The 14,593-nt window shown below is 36.4% G+C and overlaps 1 protein-coding gene across 1 annotated transcript; it reads right to left on the bottom strand.

Annotated features, from left to right (window-relative positions):
* Positions 1-1,756: 1,756 nt before the first annotated feature.
* LOC104592454 (glutamine synthetase nodule isozyme) lies at positions 1,757-9,672 on the bottom strand. Its single transcript, XM_010251840.3, has 12 exons — positions 9,412-9,672; positions 9,194-9,297; positions 9,012-9,060; positions 8,800-8,906; positions 6,914-7,001; positions 5,338-5,466; positions 4,828-4,902; positions 4,659-4,712; positions 3,993-4,030; positions 3,708-3,867; positions 3,206-3,266; positions 1,757-2,058 (listed from the first exon to the last, which is right to left on the bottom strand). Exons 1-12 carry the CDS (start codon positions 9,523-9,525, stop codon positions 1,967-1,969), a joined length of 1,071 nt encoding a protein of 356 aa, XP_010250142.1. The 5' UTR covers positions 9,526-9,672; the 3' UTR covers positions 1,757-1,966.
* Between the last annotated feature and the right edge of the window lie 4,921 nt (positions 9,673-14,593).

The raw sequence follows: 14,593 nt of genomic DNA, 5'->3' as shown, positions 1-14,593 counted from the left end.
TTAGTTATTAAAAAGAGTTTTTTTAAATACCTTAAAAAGGGGTAAGAATAAAGCATGAATAATAAAGCAAGCTATTTTCTTACAGATTTTATATGCATCTTTTGTTATTTATATGTTTTTTTTTCTCACTATACCAATATATACAAAACAAGGCTTTTTTTGTCTAAATTTATGTTTGCCCCTATGTAAACCTTTGCATTCCACATTAGTATGGTGAATAGTTAAGGCCTAAGCCTTGAACATTTTGAGGCTAAAGGCCTAAAGGCGTAAGCCTCAAACAACTCAAGGCTGACCTTGTTGGTGGGGTTTAAGGCTGCTGAGAAGAGGCCTTTTTATCTTAGCCTTGCCTCAAGGCTTAGGCCTTTGGCCCCACCTGATGAGCCATTTAAAACTATGCTGTAAATGCCATACTTTAATATTTGGTTTGGAACTAAAATCAATAGTTCAATTATTGATGGTTTTTTCTCTTTCTTTTTCGTTTTGTTTTGCTATCTCTAATACTAGAATAGACATTTGGAATTCAATTTGTTTGATTGACTTCCCACATAATATTATAGAAGCACTTGAAAATTTTAATCATTAGTTGAATTCATGAAAGCTTATTCAAAAAATCAATGTTTAAGGCTTCATAGCATGTAATAATTTCAAATTAATTAAAGAAATAATTCAAAATTTTTTTCTTTGCTACCTCTCATTTATTTTGCGGTTGCTTAAGTTACACTTCTTTCAAAGTAACTTTGAGATTAGGTTAAATCAGGGTTTAAGAAAAAAGGGAAATGAAGAGAAAATAAATAAAGTTCATACGAGTATTTTGGTAATTTAATGCATTTGTTCATCTGGCTTAGCAACTAGGAGCCATTTGTTGCACAGTGAAAGTTAGGGGGGTCTTTGCCACAAATTAAAGTACAGAGATATTGGTTGCAGGGGTCTTTGTCACTGGCCCCATTGTACAAGGGGGCGGGGGGGTCTTTATAATTTTCCCTTAAAGTTGTTTCAGCATCTTTAAATAGCTTATCCGGAGCTCTTCAAAGCAGCTATTTGAATGCTCAGCTCTGCACTCATAAAAGGGCCCTCAATTGAAGCATCTAGCTATCACATTAAAGAATAAATCAAGTAACCAGAGCAAGCTTCTGTTATGTTTTTCCCATAGTAAACAAAAATTTGTGGTGGGGCAAATGCATGTATGTAATATCAAAGATTTAATAGTGACAAATACTTGCATTATCATGAGGCCACTGGTTTCTTTAAGTTCTTACCATCCTAAGATTTACACAGCCATCAAATCTAGCAATTCCAAACAAGGGTCATAAGCAAGAAATGTGAATGAGCGGTTTGAGTTCAATGTCATGACTCATGAGCCTGTAACAGTGGTTCTTATGCGTCACTAGTGTAGCAATTCAAACAAGGATCACAAGCAAGAAATGTGAATGAGCGGTTTGAGTTAAATGTCAAGACTCGTGAGCCTGTAACAGTGGTTCTTATGCATCACTAATGTGGGATGTGAATACCTGTGCGCCACTACCTAATCTTGTTGTGTAATGAATGACACTTGTGTAAATTAAAATGTTTTAGATAAGAGGGGTATCTGGAGGCATCTAAAAAGTGGATGAAAAACTATTACCTTCTCAGAGGGAAGTTTTGGATTATTTCCTTTTATCCTCGGTAGCTCTTTTTGGCAACACTGTTTTTTCTTCCGGTTTCCCTGATTGATGGTTTCCTATTTCTAATTCTACTTCTATTTACAATCAAGCACCAGTTTCCAACAACCATTTATTTATAAGGACTTATTTTACTCCTCAAACAATCAAACACCAATAAGAGAAACATCTCACAAAGCTAATAAGACATGACCGGTAAATGGAAACAACCCAAACAGGGTTGCACAATACAAAAGAGAGATCTAAAGGGAGCATAACACTCATATATTCATTATTAATCCTCTCCCTTTCTAAATCTTCCTACTTTCCTATGGATTCCAGAGAATGGTAGTTTCTGCGATCATGGAGGTGACAACATAAGGATCCATGTTCGATGCTGGCCTTCTGTCTTCGAAGTATCCTGTTCATGCATTACACCAATGAAACTCAGATCAGTACCATTATAGCCAAAACAAAACAAGCCTTTCGCTTATTATGAAGAAACTCTTTGTAATGGATTTCTATCAGTAATGATAATGATTCATAGTAGTCATAATTCCCAAAAAGATGCAAATCTATTCAAGCTAATTAATTGCGTTGATCGTCAATTGAAAAGCAGTAGGGCTGTTCACAAAGAATGCCAAACCCAATAAACCAGCCCAACCCAATCCGATTTGGTCAGTTTTTCATCACCACTGGTCAGCTTCGAGTTTTGTAGAGAAATAAGCCGATAATTCGATTCAATTTCGATTTTCATGTGTGAAAATCGAAACCAAACCGAACCAAACTGAGTTGATTACTTTCTAATTTCCTAGTCTTTCCCTAATCAGGTAATACCTATTCTAGTTTCTTCTTTCTAGTTATCTACTTATTTTTAACATTAAAAAATAATAAAGCATTAGCTAAATGGGAATTACTTTCGTCTTTAGGATTGTTTTCCTTTTTTTGAGTTGAAAATTTTACACTAAATAGGAAACATTGAATATGGGGGAAAATACATAATTTGAGTCAAATTTTCAAAAACCATTTTGGGATTAACAAGCATTGCAAACAAAATCCCTATACCTTTAGACTTGCCAAACTTGGAAAATTTCTCATTTGATGGGAGTCTTTGAGATTGGAGACTTGGAGTCTTAGCTTCTTGCATTTTTGGAACGAGTAAAAGAGAGTTCTACTCTCTAAGGTATGCTTTATACCAAATAGGAAAATAGGAGTCCTAGAGTTTTGAATCCAATGTTAAACCGACCAACTAAGCCAATAAACTGACCCAAACCGACCCTTCATGTTGGGGTTAATTTGTTTAATGGCAGGTCAGTTTCAGTTTACTCATTTAATAACCCGACCAGGTTGGGTCGGTTGAACAAAATGTGTTAAACCGACCCAACCCAACCCATGAACAGCCCTACAAAACAGAGTAAAAAGGTTCACCAGTGTACGCATAAGGATTTACCCCATATTCAAAGAGTAACAGGTACCCAAGAACAGAGACCGCTCCACACCACCCCAAAGAAAAAAGGATGACAGAAGACTAATTTGAAGCATGGTAGTAGAAATTTATTCATTCTCACCTTTGCCGGCTTTTTCAGTATCCCGGCCAACACGGATAGAGGCACCCCTATTTGCAACACCCTGCAATTTCAAGGAAGAGTTAGACTGAATAAAAATTTGACCAAGCAACCTAAACAATTTGAGGGTGATCAGCTGAAAATATCACAAACATAACCTAAATAATTTTGTACCTCCTCATGTCAAGGGCACTTTATTGAATTGCAACCCTTTCAGTAAGTCATTTGCAATACAAACATAACATAAGCATGAAATTTATCCCAAGTGTACTCACTAGACATGAAATTTGTGCCACTTAACAATTTACAAGATAAAACCTGTGGCACCGTATGTATCCTAGTGCTAATGCAAAAATCAGAAGTGATGTCAATCCCTGAATTATTCAAAGTTGTTCTGCTTAACCCACGTGTCATGTTTTTATGGCCATGCTCACAGGAAGATGTATTTTTTCTTATTCATATAATCTAAAGAAATAAAAAACAAGAAACCCATTTTCAGACATACCCAAGAGAATGTGTTGATGTCAGCAGTCTCATGGCGACCTGTCAACCTTCTCTCATTACCCTCCCCATAACCTGCAATATGCTCTTTGTGCCTTAAACCGAGCTTCTCAATTGCCTTCTTGATCACATCAATCCCGCCATCATTCCTCATGGACTTGGTGCTGATTAAAGTGAATACAACAACAAAAATCATACAAATGGTTTCGGAATCTTCTAATCCTGAGGATGAAAAAAAAAAAACAGAACTGCAATGTCCTATGAAAAAAAAGAATGAAATGATATATACCTATAGTTTGTGTGAGCACCAGCACCATTCCAGTCACCCTGTTTTCCATTCAAAGTTGGATTAAGTAAGAACAAGCAAACCACAAATTAATTTGTGATTTAAATCCTACTTGGAAGGGAAAAAACACTCAATTAATATCCAGAAATAGCATTGATGTGCATATACCCGTAAATACCGTGAAACAACGCATTATTTGGTCTACTTGTAAGCATGATGATTAGATATCCCAGAATAAGATAAACTAAAAGCCACAAATTAGCATCATGCAATATAAAATTTAATTAAATTAGAAAACAAAGGATGGTAATTGATATATTAAAAAGGACATTTATTATGTAAGGGTTTATCATTATTGAACAATAACAATAAAATACCATGTCTGCTTGTAAAAAATCAAAACCCTAAGCTTTCAGAAATAGGAAATTAAACTAAATTTTAGAATGAACATTGAACGATGTAGTATAAATGGCAACAAGTTCGAAAATTTGCAGACAGAAAACAATCTTTTTTTTTTTTTTTGATAAATGGTAGAACACAGTCTACTGAAAGTTATCGAGCTTTTACACACTAGAAGTTCAGTCGAAATTTACTTTGATTAATTTAATGATTAAAGGGTTTTAGTTATAAGATAGCACCACATGAAAAAAAGGTGTATTCAAAGCATACCTTAATTGGTTTGGGGTCAAATGAAAGAACAACTCCTGCTATCTCTGTAATCCTCTGTTTTACCAAGCAACCAACAAGCATTAGAGAAAATAATAGGTGAGGTATACCAACAATCACAATACCATTTAGTATTAAAGAGAAGGAATATTTCACAAAATTTTCAAGATACCTCGAGAATATAACGAGCCACCCATAATTCATCACCAGCAGAAATACCAACAGCAGGGCCTACTTGGAATTCCCACTGTTGCAACCAACAATAGCAGTATTAATCAATTTAAAACATATAGCTCTTACTAATCCATCTTCTGTAATCTGTATTCAATATAGATCTGGATGTGGATATGACTATTTTATCCAGTTTACGTCTTAAATGACAGCAGATAATGAATTATTCGAAACAGTAATTTGATGTAGTTTTGTAGCAGAAAAAGGTGAATTAACTGAGCCATTGTCTATAGGCAATGTATATGACATCAATGTGGTAAAATGGTAAAAACATAGCATAATAAACAGCAAAAGAAACCACATTCCTTGAAATATTCTAAGCCAATACAACTACATTCCCATGACCCACAAAAGCTGTATAACATTTTCCTCTCTGAAATCCTTATTCTAGAGAGAGAGAGAGAGATTTTGTTATAAGGCATTTGACAAAACAAAACAAGATCATCCAAACCTGGCCGGGCATAACTTCTCCATTGATCCCACTGATGTTTATTCCAGCATAAAGGCAAGCTTTGTAGTGAGAATCTACAATATCTCGCCCAAATGCCTTGTCAGCTCCCGCACCACAGTAGTATGGTCCCTACATAAGCACAAATGTACAAACCATATGAATTGCTTATTCAATTAGATTGCTATGAATACCGAGCTATGTCACAAGCTTTGAATGCCAAAAAATTGTTCATGTGATTTGCGTGTAAATAAGAACAATCTAATGGCATTTACATCACTCATAAGCAAATAATTGAGGCTGTTGTGACAATAAATATCTTTTAGAAGACCGATTGCATAATACTTCTCATTGCAGAGAACTTTTCCTTTAGAAACTTCAAAACATTGTGAATTAAAATCGTAACACTGATTATGGCTGAAGTTGTTGAATTGAACAAATTATTAATGCCTTTTAGTGGATAAAATGATTAAATAATGAAATATTTAATGACATAGTAATCTGAGCCCACAACCACATTAAAAATCTTATTCACAAAAGGACAATGAAATAATCTTTTCAGTTAAGCCACTCCAGCTGTTACCAAAACAGTTACCTAGTCTTGATTGAATAATAAATTATTCAAGAGTATGGTAATCAACCCACAACTTCAACTTCGGCCATTTAAGCCCACAACTAGTTAAAATACTTATTCACAAAAAGACAAAGCAATAAGTCTTTCAATTCAGTCACTCCAGCTGTTACCAAAAGGTTGCTAAAACATGATTCCCAATTAATCCACAAAATGATAAAATTACTTATTACTTTCTCTTTAGTGTATGGCAATAAACCTAACTTCAGTTTCAACCAGTAAGGAGCGCACAACCACCTTAAAAATCTTTATCACTACAGAACAAAGCAATAAGCTTTTCAATTCAGACACTCCAGCTGTTACCAAATGTTTACCAAGACATTATTACCAGTTTATTCATAAAAAGACAAAACAACTTGTCGCTTTATCTTTTTAGTAGATAAAATGATTAATAATGAAAATATTCATGGGTATGTTTAGCAACCCAACTTCAGCTTCAGCCATCGACGAGCCCACAACCTTCTTAAAACACTTGTTCACAAAAGAGAAAACAATACGATTTTCAGTTCAGCCACTCCAGCTGTTACCAAATGGCCACTACGACATGATTGCCATGCAAATGCATACACATTAAGCATCATGAGATACCAAGAGCGTGGAGACATTTGATAACAGATGGAGTGGTAGATCCCAAAAATCAATTTATTGCTGTCTTTTAGTTAGTGAACAAGTTATTAAGTAGGTTGTGAGCCCCTCAATGACAGAATGACACGTTGGGTCGAAAAGTATGACCTTAGATATTTTACTACGACCTTAAAGACTACTCCATCTACTAAAATACAACAATTAAGTCATTCAATTCAGCCACTTAAGTCATTATTAAAAGGGAGCAGCCCAAGCCACACATGACACAAGTTTCTACCAGATAACCATATCGTAAGACCGTCACACAGGCATATTCACAAATCACAACAAGATTGCTAGAGCAGAATAATGAGATATCCATACCTGTGGGCCAGGGAAGCCACCAACAGGCCATCCAATGGGCCAGTGGACATCCTTTTGAAGAAGAGTATACTCCTGCTCAATTCCATACCTAAGCCCCAAAAGACACAAGCATGAGAAAAGTCCAGGTCTGAAAAAGGATAAGAAAACAACTGTTCACTGGTCAAAGAAAAGACTTGTTAAAGCATTGAATAGCACCACTTTTAAACACTACACAATAGAAGAATATGCTAACAAAGCAAAAGGACGACATTTTTTTGTTACTAGGGGTGCTCATGAGAGCAACGCTATAGCAATTCCGAGCCACAACCCACAAGCCTTTAAATCATGCAAGTGTCATTCTCAGGAAAAAATTTAAAAAAAATAAAAAATAAAACCATGTAAGTGCACAAAACTTAGTGACGTCAACCCAAAAAACGAAGATGCATTCGATGTGTTAGTCCGGATACAGTACATACAGGTGAGCACACCTGGTGCTAAAAGCACACGGTAATTTTTATAAAGCCTATTCCATAAATACCCTCAACCCACCCATGTGCCCTCCGGTAGTGCCTACCACTACCAGATCCAGTTTCACCCTCTAAGCAGATAAAAGTAGAAAAATGTTCCAAGCGAGATTTGTTAAATAATAGAGGGTCAATCCATAGCTTAAATGGGTATCTCTACTTGAAAGGGCATTGTCTATAATTCTGCCTTATCCTGTTCCCTTTTCCAACATACTCCGAATTCTGCCAACACCCCCCATAAATTATTTGCTAATAACATAGGTCACACCGCTCCCCTATTACCCATAAAATAAAAGCCAGCTTAACTGTCAAGTGGTACCACTTGCAAGGATAAACCAAAAACAACTAATTGTGTTTTGTGCCACTGGATAGGCAGTCAAGCCCAAGTGGTACCACTTTCCAAGACTGCTCTGCTGGTTGAGCTTTGGGGACATCATAGCTTCCAATGTGTAAAATATTCATAAGACCACAGGGAGATGGAGGTCCCACAAATTAGTGGGCCCCACCAAAAATCAGCATGATCAGCAACCACCTGATGAAAATTTGATCGACTATTTGGGCCAGGTGGGACCCATTAAACTGCAGATCCATCATATGATGCTAAATCTACGCAGGGTCCTCTTTTCCCACTTCTTTTGCATACTTTTTTTCCACCTTCCCTTCCAAAAGGTTCATGAATAAATAAAATGCAATAAAAAGTATACAAAACACACACAAAAAAAAAAAACAGTGAAATCAAAACTTGCACTCATTTCCAAGCTGACATTCAGCCAACGTTGGGTCGTATTATCTGGTTGTGGGCAGGTGACACTCTGTATCCCCTTTAGCCCAAAGGACTCATGCCAGCTCACTTAGCAGGTTATAATTGAACTGACCAATCCAAAACCCACCCAGACAATCCAATCCTGTCCTCCCCATCTATTTATTTCTATGCCACAGACCCCAGTGCAACTGCACCATGCGCTTAACAATCCACGCCTCGCGCGAGAAAGCCCGGCAACCCAAAACATTCCACCGCCCGCGACGAGCTGATACGCTTCAGATGCGTCAGCCCAGCCAGCTCCAGACCGGCCTCGATCTGCTCCAGATAGACACGATGCCTCCACCACAAGGAATCTGCCGGCTCACTCGCGAATTTGGTAATCAATGAAAGATTCGGTCGGTAAATTTAACGAATAATAGGCAAACGAGATGAGTCCATGGGCCCAATCGGAATAATATCCAATAATTCTCCATTAATAGCATCTTCTATCTCAAGACCGACAGTGTAAAGTGTAAACGAAAAAAAGGCCAGGGACAGAACAGCCCCTCTGTAATGACTAAAACACCCCTCCAACAAGGTATCTTTATTGAAAAAAGAAAAATAATTAAATAAAATATTACCAGGGCTCCTCGGCAGAAACATCGGGGTGGCTGAAGATCTTGGCCGCATTATATCTCTTGTTTGTAGGGATCGGTTCACCAGCTGGCGTGTAGGCATCGCACATAACCTAAAATTACCAAAACAAGCCCGCTCCCTTCTTTATTACCGAATCCACCCACTAGAATTACACAAACTTTTTAACAGAATCAAGCTATGCGGATGGATCCCTTACCAGAATATTGTTTCCTCTCCTGAATGGATCCCTGAAGATCGCCTGAGGACTAGTTCCATGGAAAACGAAAAAAGTAGAAAAGTAAGTAAGATCGTCACTTGTTTGAAATTTGACTGTTAAGCAAGCTTCACGATGATCACAGTGACGAATCAATTCAAGGGTCTGCGTTGATTAACACTTACTACAGGATCACTTCACTGTCCTCCCCAGGAGCTTGTCCGGTGCTCGATCCGTCGTAGTTCCACTTGGGTAGTTTTTGTGGGTCAGTTACCGGCCCCGACAAAGTCTGACACACAAAAGAAATACCGAAAATGAAAGGAAAACATATGAATAAAAGTATAAAAACCCCATGAATGAAAGAAGAGATCGAGCAGAAGAAAAAAAAAAGCAGAACACCCACTCTGGCTTTGCTTCTCAAATCCATTCCGGACCCACCAATCCATATGTACTCTGCTATGATCTTCTCAGTTGTTTCGCTGAGGTTTAGGTTGATCAGATCGTTGAGGAGAGACATGGTCGACGGAGGAGGAAGATACAGAGAGACGGAGGGAGGAGGTGAGTGAGTGATGAAAATAAAAGGGCGCAGAGAAGAGTGGAGTAGTAGGTAATCCTTTTATAAGAAGAGAAGCGTGGAAAAAACGAAAAAGTAGAAATGATAATAAAAATGTCTTGATGGAATTGCTTTTTATTAGCGAGTGAATGAATGAATGATGGTTGCGATCAGGGAAGGGAAGACGGAAGACCGAAGGGAGCTTGTTGACTTGTTAAATGAGATGGGTGCACGTGGAATGATACGGATGGTTGGGATTAGTTCTGGGTCCATTGACTGGTGGGAACTGTGCATCGGGTGTAGTAGCTGAGTATTATCCTAAGAGAAGGTTAGATGGAAAGAAATTCATTAATGGAGTGAGTAAGTACGGGTTACCGGTTCTCATCCGTTTCTGAGATTGTCGGTCTGGGGTCCGGACCCTAGCGACTAGCATGTTGACTGTTATGGTGCATACGAGTTTTATTAATGTGACGTAAAGTACTATGTTCCAAAGTCACTGGATTGGAATCAATATTGTATACATAAGATAGATGGAGGCGATATAGGAATCTGCCACATCATATTCATGTACATAAGGCCCACAACGGTTTGGAATCGGACTTGCAACGGATCATGATGCGGATCACATAAAGTTCGGATGACAGGCTGTGACGTAAGACAAACTCCGTTTCCCAATTTCCCATATACGTTTTATAGGGAATGCATCCTGACCGTGAATTGATATCAAATTCACGGGTAGAATGTGATTTATAGAAGGGAGAGGGCTAGTAATAGGGAAACTGGAATTCAGAATTCTGCATCGTATGTATCCGTACTTGTCCGTTTTTCTTTTGGCTATTAATCGGTAAACGTTATAAATGAAATATTGATAAAGAAATAAATTTTTTCTATTTTTTTTTCGTTGTAAAATTAGTTTATTGTGGACTAAATGCCCTTATGTTGTTAGATCTAAAAATCAAAGATTCTATTTGGAGAATCTAGAATAAAAGACAAAAACAGTGGAGACTATTTACACAAAAATTGACCAAAGTAGAGCTTATTTATTACTTTCATTAGAAAAGGAGTTTTTTTACGAAAATAGCCTTGTAGTTTGATCTTATTACTGCTGAGCCCCCGTAGATGTGATCGGTAAGTGGTAACTGATGTGGATATTTTTTTTCAAAACTTGAATTTTATAAGATTTTATCAAGATCTCGGTTCCCATCGAGATCCTCCAATCTGCGTGGGTGGGTGGTTGGTGACTCGGTCCATCATGCAAATTAAAAATTTAAGGAAATGAAGGAGGGTATTATTGTCTTATGAAGATTAGTTCCACGGTCCACCTACTTATTTATGAACCCGTGACGAGCTCCCACAGTGACAGTGAGTCGTACGGATAACGATTCTCGCGCAAAAACACCACGGGTTTCGGGATTCTTTGAATCTAAGGAATTGATGAATCCTATTTAGTTGCCACTTTCGTCGCTGACGCATCATCCACCGTTGATGACGCTGTCATGGCACCTTAGTCTAGAGAGAGAGGAGATCACGGCGTCATAGTCTGTTAGTCTTGGGGGGGCTTGACCGACACCAATTTCACGGTTGCTTCGGTAGACTTCTGCCGTATTGTCATTGACGGAATCCCATGTAATGTGGGGCCCGCTTCCCCAGAATCGTTGAAAACTTTTGCAATATGTTGGTGAGCAGCGTCAACGTGCACTTGGCTTGCCACCACCAACCTCAACCACAAAAAAGTGGAGCAGGTCGGGTTCATAATCCGATTTCTATTTGGGTCGTGTACGGGTCCGGTTGTGCGAACCAGAATTAGAGCCGATCGAATCATGCTATGTGTCCAACCATCCTATCCATAAAATTGAAGTGATTTGCATGGATCTCACTGTAAGGATTCGAGCTTGACCTGAATCCATGACTTTTGACACCCATTTTATGGTCCTACCCATTTGGCACAGTAGAAGGAATGATCATCGGACAGGAAGCTGTATTCACATTTGTTGACTTCATGGCACAACACAGATGCCAGATTTTCAGTTCTCTCATGCAATGAGTGGGACATCAGAGCTGCAATCCTTGACCCTGCCCGCCCAACAAGCAAAACTGCAAAACACCTAGTAGGTTGTCTGCATGGTTCGGGTTCACGGGATACCCAATGGGTGCCGGTGGATCAGGTTAGGTGGTAGACCCGCATTGACCCAATCTGATATATGAATTCGAATTCGAATTTGTATCCGATTAAAAAATTTGATATCTGAATTCAATTCGGTATTCAATGCACATTGAAAATTATTTTAGGTAATTTATAAATATATAAATAAATATTTTATTTATTTAAAGTATATAAATATATAAATTATTTATAGAATTTAATTATTATTTATATATATAAATATATAAAATATTTAAATATTTTATATTATATATAAGAATTAAATAATTGGTCGAATTCAGATATTATCGAATCGAATCAGATTATATTTGAATTCGAATGATTAGATATTCAAATTATCCGAATTTGATATTTATTATGTCGAATCTCGAATTAAATCAAAATTCCGAATACCGTTGACACCCCTTTCTATTAGTTTAGGTTTGGATCGATCATAATCGAGTTTTTGACCGATTTTAAGTTGAAGTGGACCTATACCAACCCGATTTGTTGTTGAAATTGCAGTGCTGCCAAATTTGTGCAAAATAGCATTGGTTGAGTATACTACATGTTCAACGGGTCAGGCCGGATTTGTACCAAAGTTGATTTGAATTGAGTTTGGGTTAACACAAACTTGTACCAAATCCAAACCATTGGCAATCCTTAGGCGCTCGTCCCATCCTGTCTTGCATCATACATGGCGGAGCCAGTTTTTTTTTTTTTTTTTTTTGCTTAAACATGTATCCTAATTTTCATAGTAAAAATGCTAATAATTAAAAATAAAATCTAATACATGATTCTAAATATAAAAAATTTTAAAATTAATATACAAGAATATTTTTTCTTGTACTTTCAAGATCTCCTTAGCTCCCAGTTCAAAATTGTGTGGTTTGTTGCTTATTAGATTAGTTCAATAGTTGTAATTTGAATCTTGTAAGTAAATTCTAATTTTTTATTTTCGTTAAATATTTTTGTTATGTTGATTTTAAGATGATATATTGAAAATAATAAAATTGTTTCACTAGTGGGTTTTACGGTTTTGATTAAGTGTTTTCTATTGTCATTGACTACTTGATTAAGAAGAAAAACATTTATTGAATGTTTTTCTGTTGTTTTTTAATTGTGGTTTAATCTTTTATATATTTTTCCTTTTTCTTTTAAATTGGAATTTCTTGTTTTTTGTCTTTTTAATTACAAAGGGGGCCAGGTGGCTAGGATAAGGTGGGTAGGTGGGTAGGTGGGTTGGGCATTGGGGCAGGGGTGTAAGTGCAATCATGGCATGTGCCTATGTGAAAGTCCCCTTTCTCCATAATGTCCAAGGTTCAAAGTATCGGAAATGCAAGGTGTATCGGAAAGACAATTTTAAGAGACGTATTGGGATACGCTTTGGACACGTATGGATACAGATGAAAAATCAAGATAAACATAAATATGGTAAAAAATTCAAATAAATCTTAAAAAAAATATTACTAACTATATTTGTATATTTTATATAATTATAAATAAGTCATTTAAATGTAAAAAATCATAATTTAATGGTTTATATAAAGTGTGACATATTGGGGCACAATTAGTAACAGTTGAAAAATGACGGAATAACTAAAATGCAAAAAAACAAAAAATTAAAATGTGAATGTCAATTTTCAAAAACTAGTATAGTTAATCTTAATATTTATTAGTATGTAAATTTTAATAATTAATTCTAACATTTATTAATAAAAAACTTGTCACTCATAAAGTAAAGTGAAAATTTACTTAAAATTAAAAATACATATAATCATAGCAAACAAATATGCATGGCTCATTGGCAAACTTGTGGTTGTTAAAATCAAGTGAACAAAGTTTAAATCTTGTTATGGCTAAAATTTGAAGTTGGGGATCTTTAGTTACAGGAACTAATGAGAGAATTTGAATTAGGCACTAAAATTCAAATTTAAATTTAAATGTGTAGTAATTCGCTAATTAATGAAAGAAAAATTAGACTTAAATAAACGACATTAATGAGAGATTCAATATTAAATATGGATTAATGATACATATCTGAACCGTTTCAGGCATGTATCAGTCCATACAGATCCAAAACAGCTCGATATGGGCTCATATCGGCCAATACGTACGAAAAAAATCGGAACAAATGATTTATACACGTTCCATGTATTAGGTTCTTGTCAGACCAATACATTAAGATGTTTTGAACCTTGATAATGCCCACCAATACATTTCTGGAAAATTCCTTGGTTCTATATACATCTCATTCTTGTAACACGATAACCCATCAACTTCCCAAATATGCTATAACCAAGGCTCAAAATATCGACACTGGTCAATATGCAGTAGGAGCATATTAGCCTATATTAAGGCTTGTTTCTCTTTTTTTTTTTTAGTTTTTTCTTTTTCAATATTTTAGGAGTCAGTTTAAAGTCCACCTATCCCAAAACACCCACTGTAGGGGCATTATCGGAAAATCACCGATACGATACGTATCGATCAATACGACCCAATATGTATCGAAATTTTGAACCTTCACTATAACTCACAATCTCCCCATGACTTGGTCTTACTCTCCAACCTTGTTATGAAATTTGCCTTTTGTTTGGTTCTATATACTCTCGTTCTTGTAACAGAATAACCCATTGGCTTGCCAAATATGCTATAACTCACAATCGCTCCACAATTTATTCTCATACCATAAATCTTCACATACTAGCAATAGCATTTGCCCAGTTTTTTATTGCTTGCAGAGAAGACACAGGAATTTGATGATTCTCGGGTTACATTGGGTTTATACCTTGTTTTTAGATAGGTATGAAAAACGGATCAAGTAGAATCGGGTATTCTGAAATCCAGATATGATCCATCAATGTTGGAATTAAAACCGGAGTTGTCCCC

This window comes from Nelumbo nucifera, chromosome 3, assembly GCF_055504915.1.
Source record: "Nelumbo nucifera cultivar China Antique chromosome 3, China Antique-T2T, whole genome shotgun sequence".
NCBI lineage: Eukaryota > Viridiplantae > Streptophyta > Magnoliopsida > Proteales > Nelumbonaceae > Nelumbo > Nelumbo nucifera.
This window is presented reverse-complemented; position numbering and strand designations above follow the sequence as displayed.